The 24,849-nt window shown below is 40.4% G+C and overlaps 1 protein-coding gene across 8 annotated transcripts in view; it reads left to right on the top strand.

Annotated features, from left to right (window-relative positions):
* The window catches only part of Hibch (3-hydroxyisobutyryl-CoA hydrolase), a 79,715-nt gene that overhangs the window by 25,510 nt on the left and 29,356 nt on the right, over positions 1–24,849 (top strand). For all 8 annotated transcript variants that reach the window (NM_001013112.2, NM_001398668.1, XM_039083289.2 and 5 more), the window contains exons 5-6: positions 605–685; positions 7,862–7,914. In NM_001013112.2, the coding sequence (NP_001013130.1) occupies positions 605–685; positions 7,862–7,914 (134 nt within the window). The remainder of the gene's footprint in view (positions 1–604; positions 686–7,861; positions 7,915–24,849) is intronic.

Below are 24,849 nucleotides of genomic sequence, written 5' to 3'. Positions count from 1 at the left end.
CTGAAGACTTCATTATGTAAGCATGAGTTAAACTCAGAGGGATATGCAATTGGTCCAAGCTAATGCAAGTAAATCAAATGGGACTGCGCTTTCTTTGCTCATTTTTTTCCTCTGAGATCTGAAACAGGACTCTTCAAATGAGGGTGTTGTGATCCAGGTCAGAATGTCTCTATGGCCAGTTCTAAGTAGTGGAAGGGAAAGAACAGAGACTGTGACCTCCTTTGAGTAGAGAGGTTCTAGTGTTTGTGACCTACTTTAAAGAGGGACTTGAGCTAGGAACTGTGGGTGAAAAATCAGATGTGTGTGTGTGTGTGTGTGTGTGTGTGTGTGCGTGCGTGCGTGCGCGCGCGCACGCGTATGTATTTACACTAAGTAAAAGAAAATTTTTTCTTTGAAAGTTTGATGATGGATCATGGGTCTCCACCAAAGAGAAATGTGTCACCAATATGGGTAACTTCAAACATTTAAGCCATCTGAAAGTCCCCCTCCTTTCAGCACTTAATGATTACACGGTTTTTAACATCTGAGACTGTATTGACTATAAGCTATCTTTGATTTGTAATTGTTCTTGTCTTGATTTTCTTCTTTTTCCTTCCTTCCTTAGCACTCTCAGAAGCTAAAAAAGCAGGGCAGACTTTGAGTCAAGATTTATTCAGAGAAGAATATATCCTGAACAATGCCATTGGTATGTGTGCGATCTGCTCTGAGCTTTGAACTTGGAATCCAGAGATGGGATGACACTGTAGTTTGTTAAAATGCAACCAATAGGCACTCTATGGAAACATTCATTGTTACATGATGATCATACTGATAAAATTATTCTCCTTGTTATAGAATAATTATATTTTACTACATAAACTAGTCTAAATTCTAATTGTTTAAAATCAATGTGAATATATGTATTCCTGATCATTTAGTTAGGTTTTTTAGAAGACTAAAAACTAAGGTCCCAGGTTTCTAAATGAATATAAAGTATCATTTTCTATTTTTCCGGGAACTCTGGAGTGGAAATTTCTTTACAGTCAGAGTTCTAGGTTTCTATGTAAGTGAAGTGACATTTAGTTTAGCCAAACATGTTTTGAAGAGTTAAATTAATACAACATTTGTATGCATAAGTCTAGACATAGTAGCTATTCTGATTTTGTATAATGTTATAGGAACAATACATTTTTTTCATTATTCTGTTTTTTTTTTTTTAACTTGAGTATTTCTTATATACATTTCGAGTGTTATTCCCCTTCCCGGTATCCGGGCAAACAATCCCCTCCCCACTCCCCTTCCTTATGGGTGTTCCCCTCCCAACCCTCCCCCCATTGCCGCCCTCCCCCCCCACAGTCTAGTTCACTGGGGGTTCAGTCTTAGCAGGACCCAGGGCTTCCCCTTCCACTGGTGCTCTTACAAGGATATTCATTGCTACCTATGAGGTCAGAGTCCAGGGTCAGTCCATGTATAGTCTTTAGGTAGTGGCTTAGTCCCTGGAAGCTCTGGTTGGTTGACATTGTTGTACATATGGGGTCTCGAGTCCCTTCAAGCTCTTCCAGTTCTTTCTCTGATTCCTTCAACGGGGGTCCTATTCTCAGTTCAGTGGTTTGCTGCTGGTATTCGCCTCTGTATTTGCTGTATTCTGGCTGTGTCTCTCAGGAGCGATCTACATCCGGCTCCTGTCGGTCTGCACTTCTTTGCTTCATCCATCTTGTCTAATTGGGTGGCTGTATATGTTTGGGCCACATGTGGGGCAGGCTCTGAATGGGTGTTCCTTCAGTCTCTGTTTTCATCTTTGCCTCCCCTTCCCTGCCAGGGGTATTCTTTTTCCTCATTTAAAGAAGGAGTGAAGCATTCACATTTTGATCATCCGTCTTGAGTTTCGTTTGTTCTAGGGATCTAGGGTAATTCAAGCATTTGGGCTAATAGCCACTTATCAATGAGTGCATACCATGTATGTCTTTCTGTGATTGGGTTAGCTCACTCAGGATGATATTTTCCAGTTCCAACCATTTGCCTACGAATTTCATAAAGTCGTTGTTTTTGATAGCTGAGTAATATTCCATTGTGTAGACGTACCACATTTTCTGAATCCATTCCTCTGTTGAAGGGCATCTGGGTTCTTTCCAGCTTCTGGCTATTATAAATAAGGCTGCAATGAACATAGTGGAGCACGTGTCTCTTTTATATGTTGAGGCATCTTTTGGGTATATGCCCAAGAGAGGTATAGCTGGATCCTCAGGCAGTTCAATGTCTAATTTTCTGAGGAACCTCCAGACTGATTTCCAGAATGGTTTTACCAGTCTGCAATCCCACCAACAATGGAGGAGTGTTCCTCTTTCTCCACATCCTCGCCAGCATCTGCTGTCACCTGCGTTTTTGATCTTAGCCATTCTCACTGGTGTGAGGTGAAATCTCAGGGTTGTTTTGATTTGCATTTCCCTTATGACTAAAGATGTTGAACATTTCTTTAGGTGTTTCTCAGCCATTCGGCATTCCTCAGCTGTGAATTCTTTGTTTAGCTCTGAACCCCATTTTTCAATAGGGTTATTTGTCTTGAGTTCTTTGTATATTTTGGATATAAGCCCTCTATCTGTTGTAGGATTGGTAAAGATCTTCTCCCAATCTGTTGGTTGCCGTTTTGTCCTAACCACAGTGTCCTTTGCCATACAGAAGCTTTGCAGTTTTATGAGATCCCATTTGTTGATTCTTGATCTTAGAGCATAGGCCATTGGTGTTTTGTTCAGGGAAATTTTCTCCAGTGCCCATGTGTTGGAGATTCTTCCCCACTTTTTCTTCTATTAGTTTGATTGTATCTGGTTTGATGTGGAGGTCCTTGATCCACATGGACTTAAGCTTTGTACAGGGTGATAAGCATGGATCGATCTGCATTCTTCTACATGTTGACCTCCAGTTGAACCAGCACCATTTGCTGAAAATGCTATCTTTTTTCCATTGGAAGGTTTTGGGTCCTTTGTCAAAAATCAAGTGCCCATAGGTGTGTGGGTTCATTTCTGGGTCTTCAATTCTATTCTATTGGTCTATCTGTCTGCTTCTGTACCAATACCTTGCAGTTTTTATCACTATTGCTCTGCAATACTGCTTGAGTTCAGGGATAGTGATTCCCCCTGAAGTCCTTTTATTGTTGAGGATAGTTTTAACTATCCTGGGTTTTTTGTTATTCCAGATGAATTTGGAAATTGTTCTGTCTAACTCTTTGAAGAATTGGATTGGTATTTTGATGGGGATTGCATTGAATCTGTAGATCACTTTTGGTAAAATGGCCATTTTTACTATATTAATCCTGCCAATCCATGAGCATGGGAGATCTTTCCATCTTCTGAGGTCTTCTTCAATTTCTTTCTTCAGAGTCTTGAAATTCTTATTGTACAGATCTTTTACTTGCTTGGTTAAAGTCACACCGAGGTACTTTATATTATTTGGGACTATTATGAAGGGTGTTGTTTCCCTAATTTCTTTCTCGGCTTGTTTCTCTTTTGAGTAGAGGAAGGCGACTGATTTATTTGAGTTAATTTTATACCCAGCCACTGTGCTGAAGTTGTTTATCAGCTTTAGTAGTTCTCTGGTGGAACTTTTGGGATCACTTAAATATACTATCATATCATCTGCAAGTAGTGATATTTTGACTTCTTTTCCAATCTGTATCCCCTTGATCTCCTTTTGTTGTCTGAATGCTCTGGCTAGAACTTCAAGAACTATATTGAATAAGAAGGGAGAGAGTGGGCAGCCTTGTCTAGTCCCTGATTTTAGTGGACTTTATTCAAGTTTCTCTCCATTTAGTTTAATGTGAGCGACTGGTTTGCTGTAAATGACTTTTATTATGTTTAGGTATGGGCCTTGAATTCCTATTCTTTCCAGGACTTTTATGATGAAAGGGTGTTGAATTTTGTCAAATGCTTTCTCAGCATCTAATGAAATGATCATGTGGTTCTGTTCTTTCAGTTTGTTTATATAATGGATCACGTTGATGGTTTTCCGTATATTAAACCATCCCTGCATGCCTGGGATGAAGCCTACTTGATCATGGTGGATGATTGTTTTGATGTGCTCTTGGATTCGTTTTGCCAGAATTTTTTTGAGTATTTTTGTGTCGATATTCATAACGGAAATTGGTCTGAAGTTCTCTTTCTTTGTTGAGTGTTTGTGTGGTGTAGGTATAAGCGTAATTGTGGCTTCATAGAAAGAATTGGGTAGTGCTCGTTCTGTGTCTATTTTGTGGAATAGTTTAGAGAGTATTGGTATGAGGCCTTCTATGAAGGTTTGATCGAATTCTGCACTGAACCCATCTGGTCCTGGGCTCTTTTTGGTTTGTAGACTTTTAATAACTGCTTCTATTTCTTTAGGAGTTAATGGGACTTTTTAGATGGTTTATCTGATTCTGATTTAACTTTGATACCTGGTATCTGTATAGAAAATTGTCCATTTCATCCAGATTTTCCAGTTTTGTTGAATATAGGCTTTTGTAGTAGGATCTGATGATTTTTTTGAATTTTCTCAATTTCTGTTCTTATGTCTCCCTTTTCATTTCTGATTTTGTTAATTTGGCTACACTCTCTGTGTCATCTGGCTAAGAGTTTTTCTATCTTGTTGATTTTCTCAAAGAACCAACTTCTGGTTTTGTTGATTCTTTGTATAGTTCTTTTTGTTTCTACTTGGTTGATTTCAGCCCTGAATTTGATTATTTCCTGCCTTCTACTCCTCTTGGATGTATTTGCTTCTTTTTCTTCTAGAGCTTTTAGGTGTGCTGTCAAGCTGCTAGTGTATCTCTCCTGTTTCTTTTTAGAGGCACTCAGAGCTGTGAGTTTTCCTCTTAGCACTGCTTTCATTGTGCCCCATAAGTCTGGGAATGCTGTGCCTTCTTTTTCATTAAATTCTAAAAGGTCTTTAATTTCTTCCTTGACCAAGTTATCACTGAATAGAGCATTGTTCAACTTCCATGTATATGTGGGCTTTCTGTGGTTTGGAACAATACATTTCTAATGTTGTGGTTCAGCCTCCATTGTGGTTTTCAGGATTGTTCTTGACTTGTGTACTTCTGTACTGTCTATTATTGTCAGTATTCCCATGACATCTAGTGTCCATTTATACATAAGAGGCCTTTCTAGTTTTTACTGATAGAGATGATAGAGATGGTTGAGCCCTTGTATTTTGTACTCTAGTGACCAATTGTTGGTTTATTTAGAAATAAATATGGCATGAATATGTTATATAATTTCATTTCAAAATTTCCCAGAAGAATTTTTATACACATCTTTTGTTTTGGATTTTCTCTTTTCACTTAAGAGCTGTTTTGCCTAGTTATAAAAAAATTTCTGTCGAAACTTGGGAATATGTAATCCAGAGGCCTCAAGTTCAATCCGTAGGATTAAGAAGACAGGCAGGCAGGCAGGCAGGCAGGCAGCGAGACAGACAGACAGATAGATGTCTGGAAGAGGAGAGAATATACAAGAATGAGTGACTATGAGAAAGCAAGTAAGCCTAGCTAGTTAGCAGCTGTGCGAGCTCAGACTGGAATGACAGTGACTTGTTCCACACACTCAGGGAGAACTGACAGCTTTCATAGTAGTCTTTGCATGAATCTTTGTGGAGTTATAATTTATAGTGTAATACCATAAGTGCTTAATCGCTTTTAGGAGACTAATAAGTTGTGTAGCTGCATGTGTGCTGTGCACTTAAAAGCAGCTGAGCTTTTGAAATGTGGCTAAATGTAACCAAGAAACTGAATTTTAAATGTGGATATGTTGTGTGAATTTAGCTACTCCAGTTTATGTTCTTGAAGGTTGTGCTTCCAGCCACCTACCCAGCAGCCCTTTGGATTTTTGAATAAAAGACACAAACACACACACACACACACACACACGCACGCACGCACGCACGCACGCGCACGCGCACACACACACGCGTGCGCGCGCGCACGCACACACGCACATGCGCATACACCCACACACATGTCAGTTAATCTTCCTCCACCAGGCTATCATAGATTTCCCTCTGATACTCATTACTCAACTCCCTAATTATCTATGATCTATCTTTGCTGCCTTGTTTTTTCTGGGTGGCCCCCATATTTGCTGCCTAAGCCTAAGACGCTTTTGAACAACCCTTCCAGGGGCCGCATTCCTTCTTACCTACATTTTGGATGATCTTCTCTCTGCAGCTCTAAATCTGACCTGTCTTCCTCCCATCACCAGTCAGGGAGGGAGATCTCATTTTATCATTTTGGTTCTAGCCTCTGCAACTCTAAGTGTCCAGCACCATCTCCCTTTGCCCAGTGATTGGCCACTGGCATATTTATTGATCAATCAAAAACCAGTTGAGGATAAGAACTTCAACTGGACACGGAGATTCAAGAATGGCTCAAAGTACTAGAATCAATCCCCAACATTGATAAATTATAATTTTCATAGAAATTGTTCCATGTGGTCAATAAGTACTCATTTTTTTTCATGAAATAAAAAGAAAATAGAAAACATCTAGGTAATATGAAGATAGTATTTGGTAAAATATTAAAAGTACATATAGAGGAAAGGTATAAATAGAGAAAGCGAAAAGGTAAAAATTCTATACTTTGTGATATTATAGTCAACAAGGAATTTGGCAGACTCTGGCTTCATGTTCTACATTAGTTATTGCCTAATGGTTTATATTTGAAATATGCATGTCTGTAGTAGTTGATGTGGGGTGTGTGTCTATATCTCTACCACAATCAATAATTTTTTTTCTGTAGCTTCTAAAGAACTTCACATAAGACCTTGAGTATGCAGTCTGAGCTGTGCTTTGTCTGTGAATACTTTGGGAATCTCCACATGGGCCAAAATACAGACTTGTCTTGACCTTCACTAGTAGAAGTTAGGTCTGGTTCTTTCTCCTAGCCCCGTACTCCAGAAATAAGACTGACTGAAAATATAGTTACAAATACCTTGGTGATATAGCTAGACTCCTCTCTGATTAGATCATAACTTAAAATAACTCATATACTCCACATTCTGCTATGTAGCTGGTTACCAGTGCCCAGGTACCATAAGTTCATCTCATGACATAATGCCAGGCGAATCTCCTATGCCAGGCTCCCTCCCAGAATTCTTTCTGCCTCCCAGATGTTCCACATCCTATGTCCTGCTTGAGCTGTAGGCCATCAGTTTTATTATTAACGGTGCCATATCCATACAGAGACAAGATATTTTCTCTACAGTCATCGGGCCGTGTTGTTAATAAACTGTGACAAAAACCCTGTAGTTCATGTTTTTATGTTCTGCCACCTCTCTGAGAAGAAATCCTATAAAAGGAAATAGACACAGTAAATGATTATGTGATGAATGGAATTTTTTCAAACAGGGGTATCTGAGGACATATGTTATCTTATAGATGAAGACTCATTTATGTATGACATGTATGACACTCTTATCTAATGTGTGTGTGTCATATATAACTCACATGTCTATCACTCAGTGCCTGTTGGGTTGCCTCTTCACTTAATAGTAAAGTGAGACTGGAGTCTGGGTCTGACCCTTCCCACTCTCTGTTTGTTCTACCCTGTTCTTCTCTGTGTGTCTCCAGATGCTATCATTGTATAGAAAGCCGACATGTTCTTTAAAGCACAGCTGGGTATGTGGTCTGTAAGGTAGATACTAGTTATTTTTCTTAGTTGCCAAATACTACAAAACTCAAGTTTGTTTCTCACACAATACTGAGTTGTTAAATGATAATGACTTGATGTTTGAATATCATTTACATTACAAACCATGTAGTAGACTTGGTATTTCTACATTATCTAAGGAAAGTAGAGTACACATAGTGTTTGGACTTTTGGAAAGAGGAGATGTTTTAGATATTCTAACCAAAGCTCTCTTTCTTCTAGCGTCTTGTCAGAAACCGTATGTTGCCCTTATTGATGGAATCACAATGGGTGGGGTAAGTGGACCTTTTGTTATTTTCATTGTATGAATGAGTTGCATTAAAATAATGATTATTTCATAAAGAGGAGACAGTGAATGTAATATAATACAGTTCATTTCAGTCTCAGAGTTTGGGAGATCTGGGATATGAAATGTGTTGGAGCACTTTACACTCTTTAACCCAAAAAGTATTTTGTATGTTGTATGTTCTTAATTATGCTGTAATCTACTTTAATCTTTGTAGTTAACAAACTTTTTTTAAGCAACAAAAAGTTATTTTAGTTTTAAACACGTGTGTGTGTGTGTGTGTGTGTGTGTGTGTGTGTGGTGTATGGGGGTAACATATAAGAAAGTATATGGGCGTGTATGTGCCATGGTGCATGGGTAGAAGTCAGAGGTCAGCCTTGTTTGTCAGCCTTCACCTCTGCCTTCTATGAGCCAAGCTTCTTGTTTTCTCCTGTGCAAATTTCAGAGATCTGGTTTTTTCCCGTCTTCTCTTAGGTTGTAAACGTGTGGCTTTCCACGAGTTTTGGGGAGTCTTATCTATTGTTATGCCTGCATGTGAAGGCTTTGCTCACTAAGCCCTTCCCTCAGTTCTGCTTGCACTGTTCTGTTTACCTGGGAAACTTTCCCCTCTTTTGGAGTATTGGGCATTGAACTCAGAACCATATACACCCTAAGTAAACGTTCTACCACTGAACTTCATCCCTATCCCTTGTTTTTTGAGACAGGGCTTTGATACATATGTAGCTCAAGCCAGCCATGAACTTGTCATGTGCCATAGGACAACCTTGAGCTCAAGTTGTTCCTGTCTCTGCTTCCCAAATGCTGGCTGGAATTGCAGGTATACACCACCGTCTGCTCTAATCTTACACATTAGCAGGGCTTCCTGGAGGTGGCTTACTGACTCGTTTCTGCTCTATAACATCTCACATTCAGGAGGTGCTGGAGTGTCATTTCCTTTTTTGAGTCTTGCTCTACACCTCAGGTGTCTTGGTTTCTCAGTTCACTTGCTTTTAACTTCCCAGTGTTGGGATTGCAGGTATGAGCCACCAGACCCAGTTTGGTGGTTCCAGACCCAGTTTGGTGGTTCCAGACCCAGTTTGGTGGTTCCAGACCCAGTTTGGTGGCTCCAGACCCAGTTTGGTGGTTCCAGACCCAGTTTGGTGGTTCCAGACCCAGTTTGGTGGTTCCAGACCCAGTTTGGTGGCTCCAGACCCAGTTTGGTGGTTCCAGACCCAGTTTGGTGGTTCCAGACCCAGTTTGGTGGTTCCAGACCCAGTTTGGTGGTTCCAGACCCAGTTTGGTGGTTCCAGACCCAGTTTGGTGGTTCCTTAAAAGGGGAGGATGTTCCTGCCAGTTGACAGATGTGCTATTTGATGTTTATGCTATTATGAAGACTAAGATATGCTTTGAATAACTTGCTATAAAACTGGAGAAAACAGAAAATAATCATAGAACAAGTGACTGTCTGCTGCTGACGTTAACAATTCGAGTCTTTGCTGAAGGAGGGTCAGAATGGAGCTGCAGGGCAGAGAAGGGGCTTCGTGGAAAAGGCAGTAGGTTGATCTGACCCTGGGAAGGTTTTGAGAAGGCCACTTGTATAAACATCTATTTGTGTTTGGGGAGAGGAGCAAGGGTACCATGATGAGCAGGGGAGGCCAGAGGACAGGGTGTGGGGTGTGGTTCTCTCCTTCCACCATGTGGATCGTGGCACTGAGGTCAGGTCCTCAGACTTTGGTAGCCAGGGTCTTTACCCACTAAGGTATCTCTCAGAAACTGCTTTTTATGACTCTTTGAAATAATGGCTGAGAACTCCGCATGGTGGCCCATAGGATCGGCATCTATAACTCCAGTCCCAGGGAATCTGACCCCTCTGACTGTCATAGGCATCAAGCACACATGTAGTACACATACATACACGAAGGCAACACACACACACACACACACAAAATCTAAAAAAACAAAACATTTTTTTAAGAAGGCAGTCCATTCCTTAATCCTTGAGGGCAGATATTAGTATCTTACCGTGTTTGCTTTTACTTTGTCAAGGCAGCAGTGACTTGGGAACGTAAAAGCCTTGTTATTGCTGGTAGCACCCAGGAGACTGAGGTAGTGGCTACTGGACTGGACTGGGCTTTATATATATAAAAGGAAGGGGGCAGAAAAACAACTTGTGACAGTTATCTGGGATGTCAAGGACTGCCCTGTGATGTGAAGAGAATTGGGAGAAACCAGAGAACAAAAGTAGTAGGGATGCCCAAAGCATACAGGAAAATGGGGCCTCAGGAAGGAAACCTATCAGTAGATAGGCAGGTGGGCGGGCGGGCGGGCAGGCAGATGAAAGAGTGGAAAGGGCCAATAATTTTAACAAAGGATGATTAGTGACTCAAATATATTACAGCAGAGCTGACTTCCATTCTGAGAGCAATATGAATTGAGTGTGGGGATGGGGAGGTGGCTCACTGGGTAAAGGTGCTTGCTGTACAAGCATGTGTACCTGAGTTCAAAACCCATCAAGGTAGTTTACATCTGTAGTCCTAGTGCTCTGGGTTGGATGAGAAGCTCCAGGAGTTCCAAGGAAGGCCAGGTAACCTGGCATCTGCAATGGCAGACAGCAAAGAGACTGTCTCAAACAAGGTAAAAGGTGAAGACCAATGCCTAAGCTTGTCCTCTGACATCCACATGTGGACCATGGCATGCGTGAGTCCATGGTTGTGCCCACAAACATGCATACATTGTATGCATGCTTGCAATCTCTTGTCTCCACTTTTTGAATGTTGTTGGGGTTCCATGTATGGCTACACTGTTTAGAACTTTTAAAGGTGTAGGTGTTTTTGTCTGTTTGTATACCTGTGGGTCTAGTGCCTGTGGAAGCCAGAAGAGGGCATCAGATTCCCTGTTAAGCTGCCAGTCTGTGGCGGGACAGTGCTGAGTGAGGAGAGGCTGAGAGGCCTGATAGGCAGCTTCAGCAACTCATATTCTGAGGCTGAACAAGGAGCAAAGAAAACGTCTTATTACCCCAGGCTGTCTTCTCAGTTGAACACATTTGGCCACTGAAGCTCAGCTGTTAGTCACAGCAGCGTTTTCCTAAGATCGTTTCAGTGCTAAGATTGTGTTTTGTTGGTCACTTACATGAGATCTCAGAGGACAGTGGCCTTCTTATTTAATTTTACCAAGTCAGTCAAAAACTGAGGATAACTTGAGGCAATTAAGACTTTAGAGAGTATGGTTAGCAATTCTTTGATTTGATTTTGATTATCAGTGTTTTTGGTGGTGGTGGATTTTTTTTTTTTTAATTTAATCTCAGTTTAAAGCAGAATGTGACCTGGTGCCACATCTCCACGTACAAGCCTTTTGGTTCTTCCTTTTTTTTTTTTTTTTTTTTTTTTTTTGGAGCTGGGGACCGAACCCAGGGCCTTGCGCTTCCTAGGCAAGTGCTCTACCACTGAGCTAAATCCCCAACCCCCGTACAAGCCTTTCTATGTTTCCCGACCTCAGGAAACTTTGTTCTTACTTCTTACGCTAGTACGTGCAGGATTATCTACAGTTTTAAAAAGTGGATTCTAGGAGATGAAACTCAAGTCATCCTAACACTTTTTTTTCCTTTAAAAAATGAAGATGTATTGTAGAACAGTGGAGTGACTAAGGAATCCAGCGTCTTCCGATTGCAGAGTTAACCATAGGTTATGTCACATCTTACAGCACATGGTCTTCCAACCTGTTGAATAAGCCTGCAGTATGACAGTACCACAAGAAAAAAGAAAATTTTATCTTCCTCTCAGTTTTCATGGTACAAAACCCAACAAAAAATCCTGGAAAACACATTATCAGAATGAACGAGGGTGCACATGTGAGTCTTCTGTGGAACTTGATCTACTTCCATTCGGGACATTTCAGCATCTCCTTCCAGGACAGCAGCACCGTATCACGTACAGTAGGCTCAACTGCATCAGTGCCTACACCAAGCTTCATCATCCTGTAGATCCTGTTAGCATGTGTCAGGGGATCTTCCTGCGGAAGCCAGAAGGCAGGACTGCTGTACGACAACCTGACCCTCCACAGATGCCATGCTCCTCAGCTTTTGCCTTCTGCCTTAAGGTTGGAATAATGGAGTCAGGGCTTATCTCCAGGTGTTTCTTTGCTGCCATGTAGGCTGTCCTTGAGTTGTCTCCGAGGGCCCCAGCTTTCTTGGTTCTTTCCTTATTTGCTGTCTACCTCCATGCGCTGTGCTGTGATGATACAGCATGGGGATGGCACCACTCAGTTTGATACTTTCAACCTTTGTTCCAAAGCCTTTCATAATTTTTTTGAGGTTTTCAAACATTGTCCCTTTCTTTTCCTGTTCCTTTTTCCCCTCTTCATCTTCTGTAAGTTCCAGTCTCTTTTGTAACTGACACTAAGGCTTGCCCTCAAATCCTTCAGCTGTTGCTTTGCTCTCAGTGCTCTCAGTCCTATAGATCACTTCTCAGCCATTCTTTCAGAGATGTTCCAGAAGGCCAATGGGGACCTGCTCCCTGGTCTCAGCTGGGATAAAATACAATGCCTCAGGTTTTCCTTTGTTCGCACCCCCAGGAGATGTGTAGTATAACAACAGCTCTGAAAGCGTCTTCTGATTGTCAGTCTTTATGAATTCTAAGCTTTATTTATTTTTTGAGAACTGCTTATAAAACTTTTTGTAGTTCTGTTTATTTTCTGTCAGTTCAGTGAACACTTCTAAGAATTTCTTGATCAAATTCTTTAAACTTTCAAAATTTTGCTTTGCTGCAATATCTCACAGGAAATATTTAGAAAAAAATTCTGAGAATATAGCATGCCTCTAATAACTTCAGTTTGTTAAGAATTTGAGCAATCCACACGGTGGTGCCATGAGCATGATCTCTCCTCCTCCTAAGCACACAGACAGACAGACAGACAGACAGACAGACACACAGACACACACACACACATACACACACTGCTGTAGGAAGTATTTTTTCCCCAGTATGAAAAATGACTCTGATGTTACCCACCATGAAGAGTAATAGCCTTTTGAAGAGGAAATGGCTAAATTCCTTTGTGTTTCAGATTTATAATTTCATATTTTATTAGGCAATAAAATAAAAATCAGTATTACTAAGAGGTTCTTCGTACAGTTGACTACATCATGTAAAAGTACTGTTTTTCTGGTATTCGTGAGAAGAAACATTTAAGCCAGCTCAGTCGGCAGGTTCTCCAGCTCAGGAGCCAGAGCGGACTAAAAAGACAATTAGACAGCACTGTATGTAGCATGACCCCAGCCAGTTCTGAGGCTGAGGCAGGTTTATTTTTCCCTAGTCTTCTTTTATACCATTTTCATTACATGCAGATAATAAGGTCAGTTCTAGGTTAAGGAACAAGCGAGGTAATAAGCAAAGTCCTGTGATCACTGTTTCTAGGGGCTTATCGGGATGACCAAGACACCTGAGCCTACCTCTCTGTCCTAGTTCAAAGTCATATTCTTGCCTGAAGCCTACTTCTTTGTTCTAACCTAAAATCAGATTCCTGTCTGAGCTAACTTCCTTGTCCAGGCCCAGTGTCAAATTCCTGCCCCGAAAGCTCTCCACAGGCTTCCATATGTACACATTTTCCCTTGTCTAGTTTTTGTATTGTTGCTAGACCCCAACTTAGAACTTGGAAGGGTTACTCTATGATCAAAATGGAAAATTTAAAGTTTTTAAGCCTGTGTCAGGAAGGCTTTGTTACCGAGATTATGGCAAATGTTTGTGTCCTGTGTGTTGCTGGTAGTTTAAAACTTTGGTCTGGGTTCTGCTGTGCTAGCAGCCCCCACCTGACATACCTTTTGCTCTGATGCCTTTAGCTTGGGGAGGTGACTGCACTGCCAGCCCTTTCCAAACTTCCCTGAGTCCTTGGATGAAAGACACACACACAGATTGTTACTTTACAACTTGCCTTCTTGGAACAGTTGCTGGGTGCAGATATCTCCCGCCTGGGAAAGCGTGCCCTTACCAATTTATTATCTCTGTCTCTCTCTTTCTACCTGCCTTAAACTTAGTGCTAGTCCACCTAGCGCCTGTCAAACATCCCTGGCCACCTACCTGTAGTAGTGGCCACAGTCTCCCCTGAGACCTCACATGGTTGCTGTGTTCCTCTCTTTCCAAAGCATGGCAGAAAAACCTCTCTCTTTCCTTGTGGCTGCCTTTTCCTCCTGAGACCCAGAAGTTTCGCCTGTACCTTCCTTCCAGCAGCTGCCCCCTGGCTTTATTTTTTTCCAATAACTAATTGGGAAACAAGACCGTAGCATCAGAACTGCTCCTTTCACCTGTGTGTGCATGTGCGGGGCAGGTAATGGAGTGCCTAGGTGGCCTTAGGGAATTATGACTCTGCTCAGGTTTGTTAGCTGTTGTGATCATTTGCACATGTCCAGGGAGTGGCACTATTAGAGGGTGTGACCCTGATGGAGTAGTTGTGCCCTTGTTGGGAATTGGTGTGTCGCTGTAGGTGCGGGCTTTGTCCTCGCTTCCTGGAAGCCAGTCTTCCACTAGCAGCCTTCAGATGAAGATGTAGAACTCTCAGCTCTGCCTGCCCCATTCCTACCTGGATGCTGCCATGTTCCCACTTTGATGATAATGGACTGAACCTCTGAACCTGTGAGCCAGCCTCAGTTAAATGGTGTCCTTTATAAGACTTGCCTTGGTCATGGTGTCTGTTCACAGCAGTAAACCCTCACCAGGACAGCTGTCATAGCAGCCTTTTTCAGTTTTAAAGGTATTCTGGTTTTGCTACTGTTACTGACAATTGAGAAGATGACATGTTAAGAACCCCTTCTTATAATAAAGAACTAAAAATTTTCTTAACATCATTTAGTGGAAACTGGAGGCTTAATGGAACTTGAAAAAATGAAATACTTTTGTTGACTCCGTTGAAGGTTTCTTTTTTAGAAACTTGAGCTCTGCTCCTTCGCTAATGTTCTCCCCACTCTCCGAATTTTAAGTCTCCAGTGGCCTTTTTTATTTCCCAATCATTTCAAAACTTTAGGAAAAGAATCAAGCCCCTCTTAAGACTATAATTTTAGTCTTGTGTGAACTGGCTCACTTTGATGGCCTCTGCCATGTGATGACCCAGCAAGAAGGACCAGATATAGCTCTTCAGTTTTGGACAGTTCACTCTTTGAGACATGGGGTCTTTTTCTTTGTGCATGGTAACTTCTTCGTATATATGTGGAAATATATGCACATATATGTTCAACCCAATATAAACCTCTTCTCTTTGCAAGTTGATAACCCTTTGTTACTTGTTAGAGTAATAGCATTCCGACAAACACAATTTCTCAAAGCAGGGTCAGGCTAGGGACTTTCTATAGATGTCCAATCACTCTCTCTCTCTCTCTTTCTCTCTCTCTCTCTCTCTCTCTCTCTCACACACACACACACACACACACACACACACACACACACACACACATCTCAAATGAAGCACTCATTTTAATAACACACTTCAGAAATCATTAAGCTTTGCTAAGTTTTTTCCTCTAGCATCTTGCCACAGCCACTCAAATATCACTGATTTGCTCCCACCATGCCATGATATGAATCTAAATGTGGATATACATGCAGAGAGATACACAAAGGGATACTCACTGTCTAGAATTATTAACTCACCTAGAGTGTGGTTTGCCACCACCTGCTATGAGTAACAACAGAAGTGTGCAAAGTACATTTTGGATGTTGCAAATATAATCAAAGCAAGAAATAACTTTATATTTTAAAGACTCAATTTATTCTCTTCATTATATGTACATGTATATCTATGTGTAATTATGAGCACAGGTAGCATTGAGACTCGAGGTAGCATCTTGGACCTAACATGGGTGTCAGGAATTTAGACCTTTGCAAGAATAGCCTATATAGCTAACTATAGTGCTATCACTCTGGTCAATAAGCTACATCTTTGATCAAAGAATCTATGTAAGACTTGCTATTATTTTGAAATAAAACATTTGACAGATATATGTTATATTTATTCTAACTATAGATATTAGTATGTATGGTCTCTTTAAGTAATCTAATTTTGCTTTATGGTGGCCAGCGTCTGTAATCTCAGGACCTGAGTGGCAAATGTAGGAGGATTAGGCATTCAAAGCCCTCCCTCATCTACATAGCAAGTTTGAAGCCAAGGCATTATAAGAATCTGGGGGAAAAATAAAAAAAATAAAAAACAACAGCAAAAACAAAGGAAAGAAAGGAAGAAAGAAAGAAAAAAACAAACAAACAAACAAGCCTACTTTTACCCAGGTGCATGGGTTCATGCCTTGAATCCTAATCCTTAGAAAGATATGGCAGAAGAATTGCTGTCACTTCACTGACAATGTAGACTAGTAGTGACTTCTAAACCATTCAAGGAAGTGTGAAAATCTATCTAAAAACCAACAGCTGTTTCATTCTGGAAAAGAGTGTGTGTATGTGGGCGCGGGGAGGGGGGATAATAACAGCAGGAGCAGCAGGGAAACTCTGATTTCTAAGAAAATAATATGTACAAAGGGCAAGAGGGAGGATGCTGCATGAACTGCCATGTGCCCACATTTGGAATGTGAAGCAGGTAGGGGTTAAGTTCTGAAGTCTTGGCATCCTCTTGCATAAAGACAAGCTGAATAATTTATCCTGCTGTCCGTCTGGAGAGCCACTTAGGTGCTCAGCAGGGGTTTGACTGGAGCATCCTTAGAGAGAGCTCTCTTGTGAAAAGAACAGATTGGAGAGGGGGAGTAGGGTTGAAAGAAAAGAGATTATTTAGGAAACTATTTTAGGGATTCTGATGAAATGGTATGAGGTTCCAGGTAATTAATGAAGAACAGGCAATGGAGTAGATTTAAGAGAGTGGGTTAGGAGAGATGTGATGAGATGACATAAGATGTGAGACTTCAAGGAGGAAGAAGAGGGAAGAGTGGCATTCAGGTTTCTAGTCAGGGCTATGGTGGGGTGAAGGCATTATACTTTCAGAGGTGGGAGGAAGAGTGGGTGTGGAGTGGTAGGGAGGGGAACAGGAACTAATTGGAATTTGGAGCTTCATTGAGAGATACCTGTGGACTATCCAGTGGAGCTTAGTCTGAATCAAAGTGTCTTACTGAGTATGTGGGTCTGAAGTTTGAGATGCAGGTATAATGTGCATGCTCCTGGTGTGTGCCCTATCTCACAAGTGGCTGGTCAATGGGGGAGATGGTGCTGGGATAATGCAGAAAAATTCATTTGGTTCCTATGCAGGGTTTTGTTGATGCTAGTTTTGCTAGACAAGGGGTAGATAGAGTTGAGATTGTCAGCTAACATGAAACCTATGAACAGGAGTTGTTTTGTCTTTTTAAGAAAATTAAAAACATATGTCTTTTCCAAGGGCATCTTCCTCTACTGACCAATCCCTAGTCCCAATGACTGGGATGTTTGTTGGTTGCAGGCTCATAGCCAGATCCCCCAGTGCTATCTTAGCACCTTGGGTTATGCTTGTGCCCATATTAAAGCAGTGCTCTTTCTGTATTAATTTTATGCACATTAATCACCTATTGTGACTATCTTTATTGGTGTGGAGAAGCCTGATTGGGATTTAAATTGTGACCACCAGGTCATTTATAGTTTGCATCAGCACCATTATTCATTATTTTTTCCTGTTGTCTCCATACAGTTTAATATTGTATGAGAGTTTTTAATGGTTTATTTTAGGAATTCATTGTTTTACTGTTGAGAAGCCTTGTAAAGAAAGACTGTCAATAGAAAAGATTGTATGTAGTAATATATGGGATGTGTGGGGTGTTGTGTATACAGTGCTATGTCCAGGGATGAACTGCTTTTTTTAAATTAACTTTTATTACACTATACTGTTGCATGGACCCAATTTTACTATTAGCTACTAATTGTCACTTTCTTTTTTTCTTTCTTTTCTTTTATTGGATATTTTATTTATTTACATTTCAAATGTTATCCCCTTTCCCTGTTTTCCCTCCATAAACCTTCTATCTCATCCTCTCCTCCCTTGCTTCTATGAAGTGCTCCCCCAAGCACCAACCTACTCCCTCCCCTCTACCCACCCTGGCATTACCCTACTTCGGGGCATCAAGCCTTCACAGGACCAAGAGTCTCTCCTCCCACTGGTGCCCAACAAGGCCATCCTCTGCTACATATACCACTGTAGCCATAGACCACTCCATGTGTACTCTTTGGTTGGTGGTTTAGTCCCTAGGATCTCTGGGGTGGTCTGGTTGGTTGATATTGTTGTTTTTTCTATGGGGTTGCAAACCCCTTCAGCTCCTACAGTTTTTTCTCTTATTCTTTCCCTGGTAATCTCATTCATAGTCCAATGGTTGACTGCAAGCATCCACCTCTGTATTTGTGATGCTTTAGCAGAGCCTCTCAGGAGACTGCTGTATCAGGCCCCTGTCGGCATGCACTTCTTGGCATCAACAATATTGTCTGGGTTTGGTGGCTGTATGTATATGGGCTGGATCCCCAGGTAGGGCAGGCTCTGCTCCACATTTTGTCTCTGTATTTCCTCCCGTGAGTATTTTGTTCTCCCTTCTAAGGACTGAAGCATCCACACTTTGCTCTTCCTTCTTGAGCTTCATGTGGTCTGTGAATTGTATCTTGGGTATTCCAAGCTATTGGGCTAATATCCAAGTATCAGTGAGTGCATCATCGTGTGTGTTATTTTATGATTGGTTTACCTCAGTCAGAATAATGTTTTCTAGTTCTACCCATTTGCCTAAGAATTTCATGAAGTCATTGTTTTTAATAGCCGACTAGTACTCCATTGTATAAATGTACCACATTTTCTGTACCTATTCCTGTGTTGAAGGACATGCGGGTTCTTTCCAGCTTCTGGCTATTTTAAATAAGGCTGCTATGAACACAGTGGAACATGTGTCCTTGTTTTGTGTTGGAGCATTTTTTGGATATATGCCCAGGAGTGGTATACCTGGGTCCTAGGTAGTCCAATTTTCTGAGGAACCTCCAGACTGATTTCAGAGTGGTTGTATCAGATTGCAATCCCACCAACAATGGAGGAATGTTCCTCTTTCTCTACATCTTTGCCAGCATCTGCTATCACCTAAGTTTTTGATCTTAGCCATCCTGACTGGTGTGAGGTGGAATCCCAGGGTTGTTTTGATTTACATTTCCCTGATGACTAAGGATATTGAACATTTTTGTAGGTGCTTCTCAGCCATTCCATATTCCTCAGTTGAGAATTCTTTAAGTCTGTACCCCATTTTTGAAAAGGATTATTTGATTCTCTGGAGTCAACTTATTGAGTTCTTTGTATATATTGGCTATTAGCCCTCTATGGGATGTAAGATTGGTAAAGATGTTTTCCCAATCTGTTGGTTGCCATTTTGTCCTAATGACAGTGTCCTTTGCCTTACAGAAGTTTGCAGTTTTATGAGGTTCCATTTGTCGATTCTTTTTTTTTTTTTTTTCTTTTTTTCGGAGCTGGGGACCGAACCCAGGGCCTTGCGCTTCCTAGGTAAGCGCTCTACCACTGAGCTAAATCCCCAGCCCCCCATTTGTCGATTCTTGATCTTAGAGCATAAGCCATTGGTGTTCTGTTCAAGAAAATTTCTCCTGTGCCCATGTGTTCTAGACTCTTTCCAACATTCTCTTCTATTTGTATCTGGTTTTATGCGGAGGTCTTTGATCCATTTAGATTGCAACTTTGTACAAGTTGATAAGAATGGATTAATTTACACCCTTCTACATGCTGACCTCCAGGTGAACCAGCACCATTTGTTGAAAATGCTACCTTTTTCCCACTGGATGGTTTTAGCTCCTTTGTCAGAGATCAGTAGGTATGTGGGTTTATTTCTAGGTCTTCACTTCTATTCTATTGATCTACCTGCCTGTCTTTGTACCAATACCATACAGTTTTTAATCACTATTGCTCTGTAATACAGCTTGAGGTCAGGGATGGTGATTCCCCCAAAAGTTTTTTTATTGTTGAGAATGGTTTTCCAGTATCCTGAGTGTTTTGTTATTCCAAACAAATTTGCAAATTGCTCTTTCTAAGACTATGAAGAATTGAGTTGAAATTTTGATGGGGGATTGCATTAAATCTTTAGATTTCTTTCACACACACACACACACACACGCACACGCACACACACACACGCACACGCACACACACACACACACACAAATAGTGGAAAGAAATGAAGAAAACTGTTCAAAACCCGAAAGTAGAAATAGAATTAATAAAGAAAACCCAAACTGTGGGAAATCTGGAAATGAAAAATTTAGGAACTGGAAAAGGAACCTCAGAGGCCAGCCTAATCAACAGAATACAAGAGACAGAAGAGAGAATGTCAAGCACTGAAGCCATTGATATTTCCATCAAAGAAATGGTAACCTAAAAATTTCCTGGCCCAAAACATTCAGGAAGTCTGGGACACCATGAAAAGACCAAATCTCAGAATAATAGGAACATAGGAAGGAAAAGAAACATAGATCAAAGGCACAGAAAATATTTTCAAGAAGAAAATCTCCCTAACCTAAAGAAGGAGATGCCTATCAAAGTACACGCATACAGAAAAAGAAATAGACTGAACCATAAAAGAAAGTGTCCTCTGCACATAATCAGACATGGAAGAAGGAATATTAAAAGCTGCAAGGGAAAAAAGCAAGTTACATAAGGAAGATTTATTAGAATTACACCTGACTTATCAGTGAAGCAAACGAACGTAGAAGGGTTTGAAGTTCTAAGAGACTAAAAAGACCACTCCAGACTAGACACAAAGAACTATACCTTCTTAGAACCTCATGAAACTTTCTTTAGAATTTACCACATACCCGGACACAAGTCTCAGCAGATCTAATAAAATCAAAATAATACCCTGCATACTAACTGGTCACAGAGTATGGATATCAATAACAGAAAGCTTAAAAACTCTGAGAAACTTGAACAACTCTCTGATGAATTAAAAATGGGTCAAGACAGAAGTGAAGAAATAAAGGCTTTCTAGAATTGAAAGAAAACGAGTACACAACATAGCCAAACTCATAGGATATAATGATGGCTGTTTTAAGAGACAAGTTCTTGGCACCAAGTCTTTACATTAAAAAAAAAAAATGGAAAGATTGTCTACTAACATCTTAGAAGTACACCTGAAAACTCTAGAACAAAAATAAGAAATCACATCCAAAAAGGTATAGACACTAAGAAATAAATCAAACTCAGGGCTGAAGTTAATAATACAGAAACAAACAAATAAAAACAATACAAAGAATCAACGAAATAAAAGACTGGTTCTTTGAGGAAATTGGTAAGATTGACAAACCTTTATCCAAATTAACTAAAGATAGGGAGATAATATCCAAATTAACAAAATTAAAAATAAAAAGTACATAACAACAGATACTAAGGAAATCCAAAGAATCCTAAAGACATTCTTTAAAAATCTTTACTCCACTAAATTGGAAAATCTAAAAGAAATGGATACATACCACTTATTAAACTTAAGCCAAGATCAGATAAGAAACTTGAATTGACCTATAACCCCTAGTGAAATAGAAGCAGTCTTTAAAATTCTCCCAAACAAAAAAGTACAGGGCTAGATAGTGTTAATGCAAAATTTTTACCAGACTTTCAAAGAAAAGTTAATGCCAATAATCCTCAAATTATTTCACAGAGTAGAAACAGATGGGACATTGCCCAATTTGTTTCACAAATTTTAAGTTACTCTGAAATCCAGATGATATAAAGAAAGAGAATTATAGACTTTATTAGCCTTATGAACATAGATATAAAAAATGTGAATAAAATACTTGCATAAGATCCAAAAACCCATCAAAAAAAAAAATCCACCCTGAATAAAGCAGGATTTATTCCAGAGATTCAGGAATGGTTTAACATATGTAAGTTGATAAAAGTAATTTACTTTGGTGATTTGACTAGGAACTGCTCCCATAGGCTCAAATATTTGAATACTTAGACATTAGGAAGTGACACTACTTAGCAAGGATCTGGAGCTGTGGCCTTGTTGGAGTAGGTATGGTTTTGTGGGAGGAAGTATGTCATTGAGGGTGGGCTTTGGCATTTCAATGGCTTAAGTCAGGCCCAACGGCTTTCTTTCTTCCTGCTACCTTTGGATCCAGATGTGGAACTCTTAGCTCCTCTCCAGCCTCTATGTCACCATGCTTCCCACTGTGCTGCTAATGAACTAAACTTCTAAACTGTATGCAAGCCCCAATTAAATAAGAGTTGTGGTTATGGTGTATCTTCACAGCTTTGGCTAATCTTCCTAATGCTGTGACCCATTAGTGCATTTTCCTCATATTTTGATGACCCTCCAACCAGAAAATTAATTTTATTAAGATGTTGAAAGTATAATTTTGCTACTGTTATGTCACAATGTAAATATCTGATATGCAAGATATCTGATATGTGACCACTATGAAAGGGTTGTTTGACCCCCAAAGGCTTTGAGATCCACCGGTTGAGAAATGCTGGACCAAGACATCAACCATACAAACACACTGAAAGACAAAAACCTCATGATCATCTCATTAGATGCAGAAAAGACCTTTGGCAAAATTCAATACCTCTTCATAGCATCCCTTGTTCAACAATAAGTGCAACCTCATGAAAGTGAGAAGCTTCTACATGGCAAAGGACACTTGTGAGATGAAACCCATACCCAACACTGCCGAGTGACCATGAAGCTGAGTCTGGATAGCTCAGAGACTTAGGGTAAAACCAATACTTCTGGTCTAATGTAGAGAGAAAATGACTCCTAATGATATTCCGGTATACAGTCTCACAGCAAACTCTCTGATCCTCTGACTGCCACCTACATTTGCCCCTTCCACCTTTCATGCCCTGCTTCTTTCCAGCTGTTTGCTTTGCTCTATGAATTCTATGAAACATACTGCCTATGGCCTCCTCTACCTCTAACATCAGCCCTTTCTTAGCTCAATTTCAGATGACCTTTAAACTTATTTGCTTGTCATCACTGCCCAGCTGACTGTGTTTTAGTTTACATACCTCAGTAACTTTGTCTTATCCCTCACAGCCTTTGTTCCCTAGGTCAGTCTCAGCTGGGTGCTCTAGGGTCCATTGCTTAGCGATTCCCTGGGTACGGCAGATTCAGTATAGAAAAGACAGAATTCTTTTCTTCTAGCTCTTCCTCATTTCAAAAATACATTTGCTGGAATGTATGTGTGTGGTGCTCATGTGTATGTACATGTATATACATATGTGTGTATACATATAGATACATTCACATGCTTATGTGCATGATATGAAAGCAAAAGAGGTATTAAGGAGAAAAGAGGGGACCAACAAGTGTAGTGGGAGGGTGGATGGAGGTTTCTGTTGCTGCAACAAAACACTATGACCAAAAGAGCAAAAGGAAATGATTTGGCTTACACCTTATTGTTGTTCATCATCAAAGGAAGTCAGGACAGGAACTCAAGCAAGGTAGGAACTTGGAGGCAGGAGCTGTTGCAGAGGCTATGGAGGGGTGCTGCATACTGGCTTGCTCCCATGACTTACTCAGCCTACTTTCTTATAGTACCCAGGACCACCAGCCAAGGGATGGCACCACCCACAATGGGCTGGTCCTCCCCGTCAATCACTTATTAAGAAAATACCTTATAGTTGGATCTTAAGGAGCTTTCTCGGTTGAAGTTCCCTCCTTTTTAGTTGGTGTGTCGAGTTGATATAAGGTTAGCCAGCACAGAAGTAGAAAACGTAAATATGACTGATAGAATGATCTTTGTATCAAATGTCATCATAAAAGCCATTATTTAGTAATGCAAAGTAATTTTTTAATTAGACCATCAATTGAAGTATAAAAGGTTAAACTTTTAGAGGAATGGCCTGACGCAGCGGCTGATAGAATGAGCACAGGAAGAATAGAAGAAGGTAAAGCCCTCTGGGTTGGCTAGGCTACAGGGCCTGACTTGGGGCAGGCCATGGAATGGTTTTAATAATATATTGCTGCACACACTATTAGGACATATAAAATATATGCCATAGAGAGGTGTGTGTGTGTGTGTGTGTGTGTGTGTGTGTGTGTGTGTGTGATGACACATGGAAAAACTTGAAGAGTTTTGAAAATCACTGTGTGTATCTTTTGGAAGAAAATGATAGGACTTAGATTGAGAGTTATAGTCAGATTTTAGCTTGCTATGTAAATAATAAAGGTTATAATTACATACTGCTTATGAAATTATGCTAGTTAAAAGACGAGGGTCAATGGTTAGATAGAGGAGAGCTGAGCCAGGGTCTGTGAGTTGAGAACTGGAATCATCTGTGTCCAGGGCTCAACAGAAGACTGCCTTAAAGCTGCTAATTCTGCCTGATGTTTCCTTTTTAAATTCATAACAATGTACTCCAGAACAATTCTAAGTTCTTGGTTACAACATGACAAACCAAGAGTACAGATAGAACGTAAGAGAAAGGCTCTTAAAACTACAGAGGCACTTATCAGTATAACATGTTTTATTTTCATCAGAATTGTATGAATTCATGGCTGTCTTGAAGTGTATGGTTGCTTTGATTTGGGCAATGTCAGTTGACCATGTCCTAATGCAGTGACGAGAACTAACATATGTACTAACACAGAGTGATTCTAGTGTGACTTACAGGTGTTCACCACAAAGGACATAGGTACAGACTAAAGAATGTTCTTGATTGACATATTTATGACAATGATTATTAGATTTTAAACTGAATGTACAGTATAAAACTTTATAAGAAATTACATAGGTATTTAAGTGTTTTCTTAATGAGAGGCAAAACATGGAGAAATTTAGGAAATCTTTTTTTTTTTAATTTATTTATTCCATGTATGGGAGTATACAGTTGCTGTCTTCAGACACACCAGAAGAGGGCATCAGATCCCATTACAGATGGTTGTGAGCCGCCATGTGGTTGCTGGGATTTGAACTCAGGACCTCTGGAAGAGCAGACAGTGCTCTTAACCGCTGAGCCATCT

Source organism: Rattus norvegicus, chromosome 9 (assembly GCF_036323735.1).
Source record: "Rattus norvegicus strain BN/NHsdMcwi chromosome 9, GRCr8, whole genome shotgun sequence".
Lineage (NCBI taxonomy): Eukaryota > Metazoa > Chordata > Mammalia > Rodentia > Muridae > Rattus > Rattus norvegicus.
This window is presented reverse-complemented; position numbering and strand designations above follow the sequence as displayed.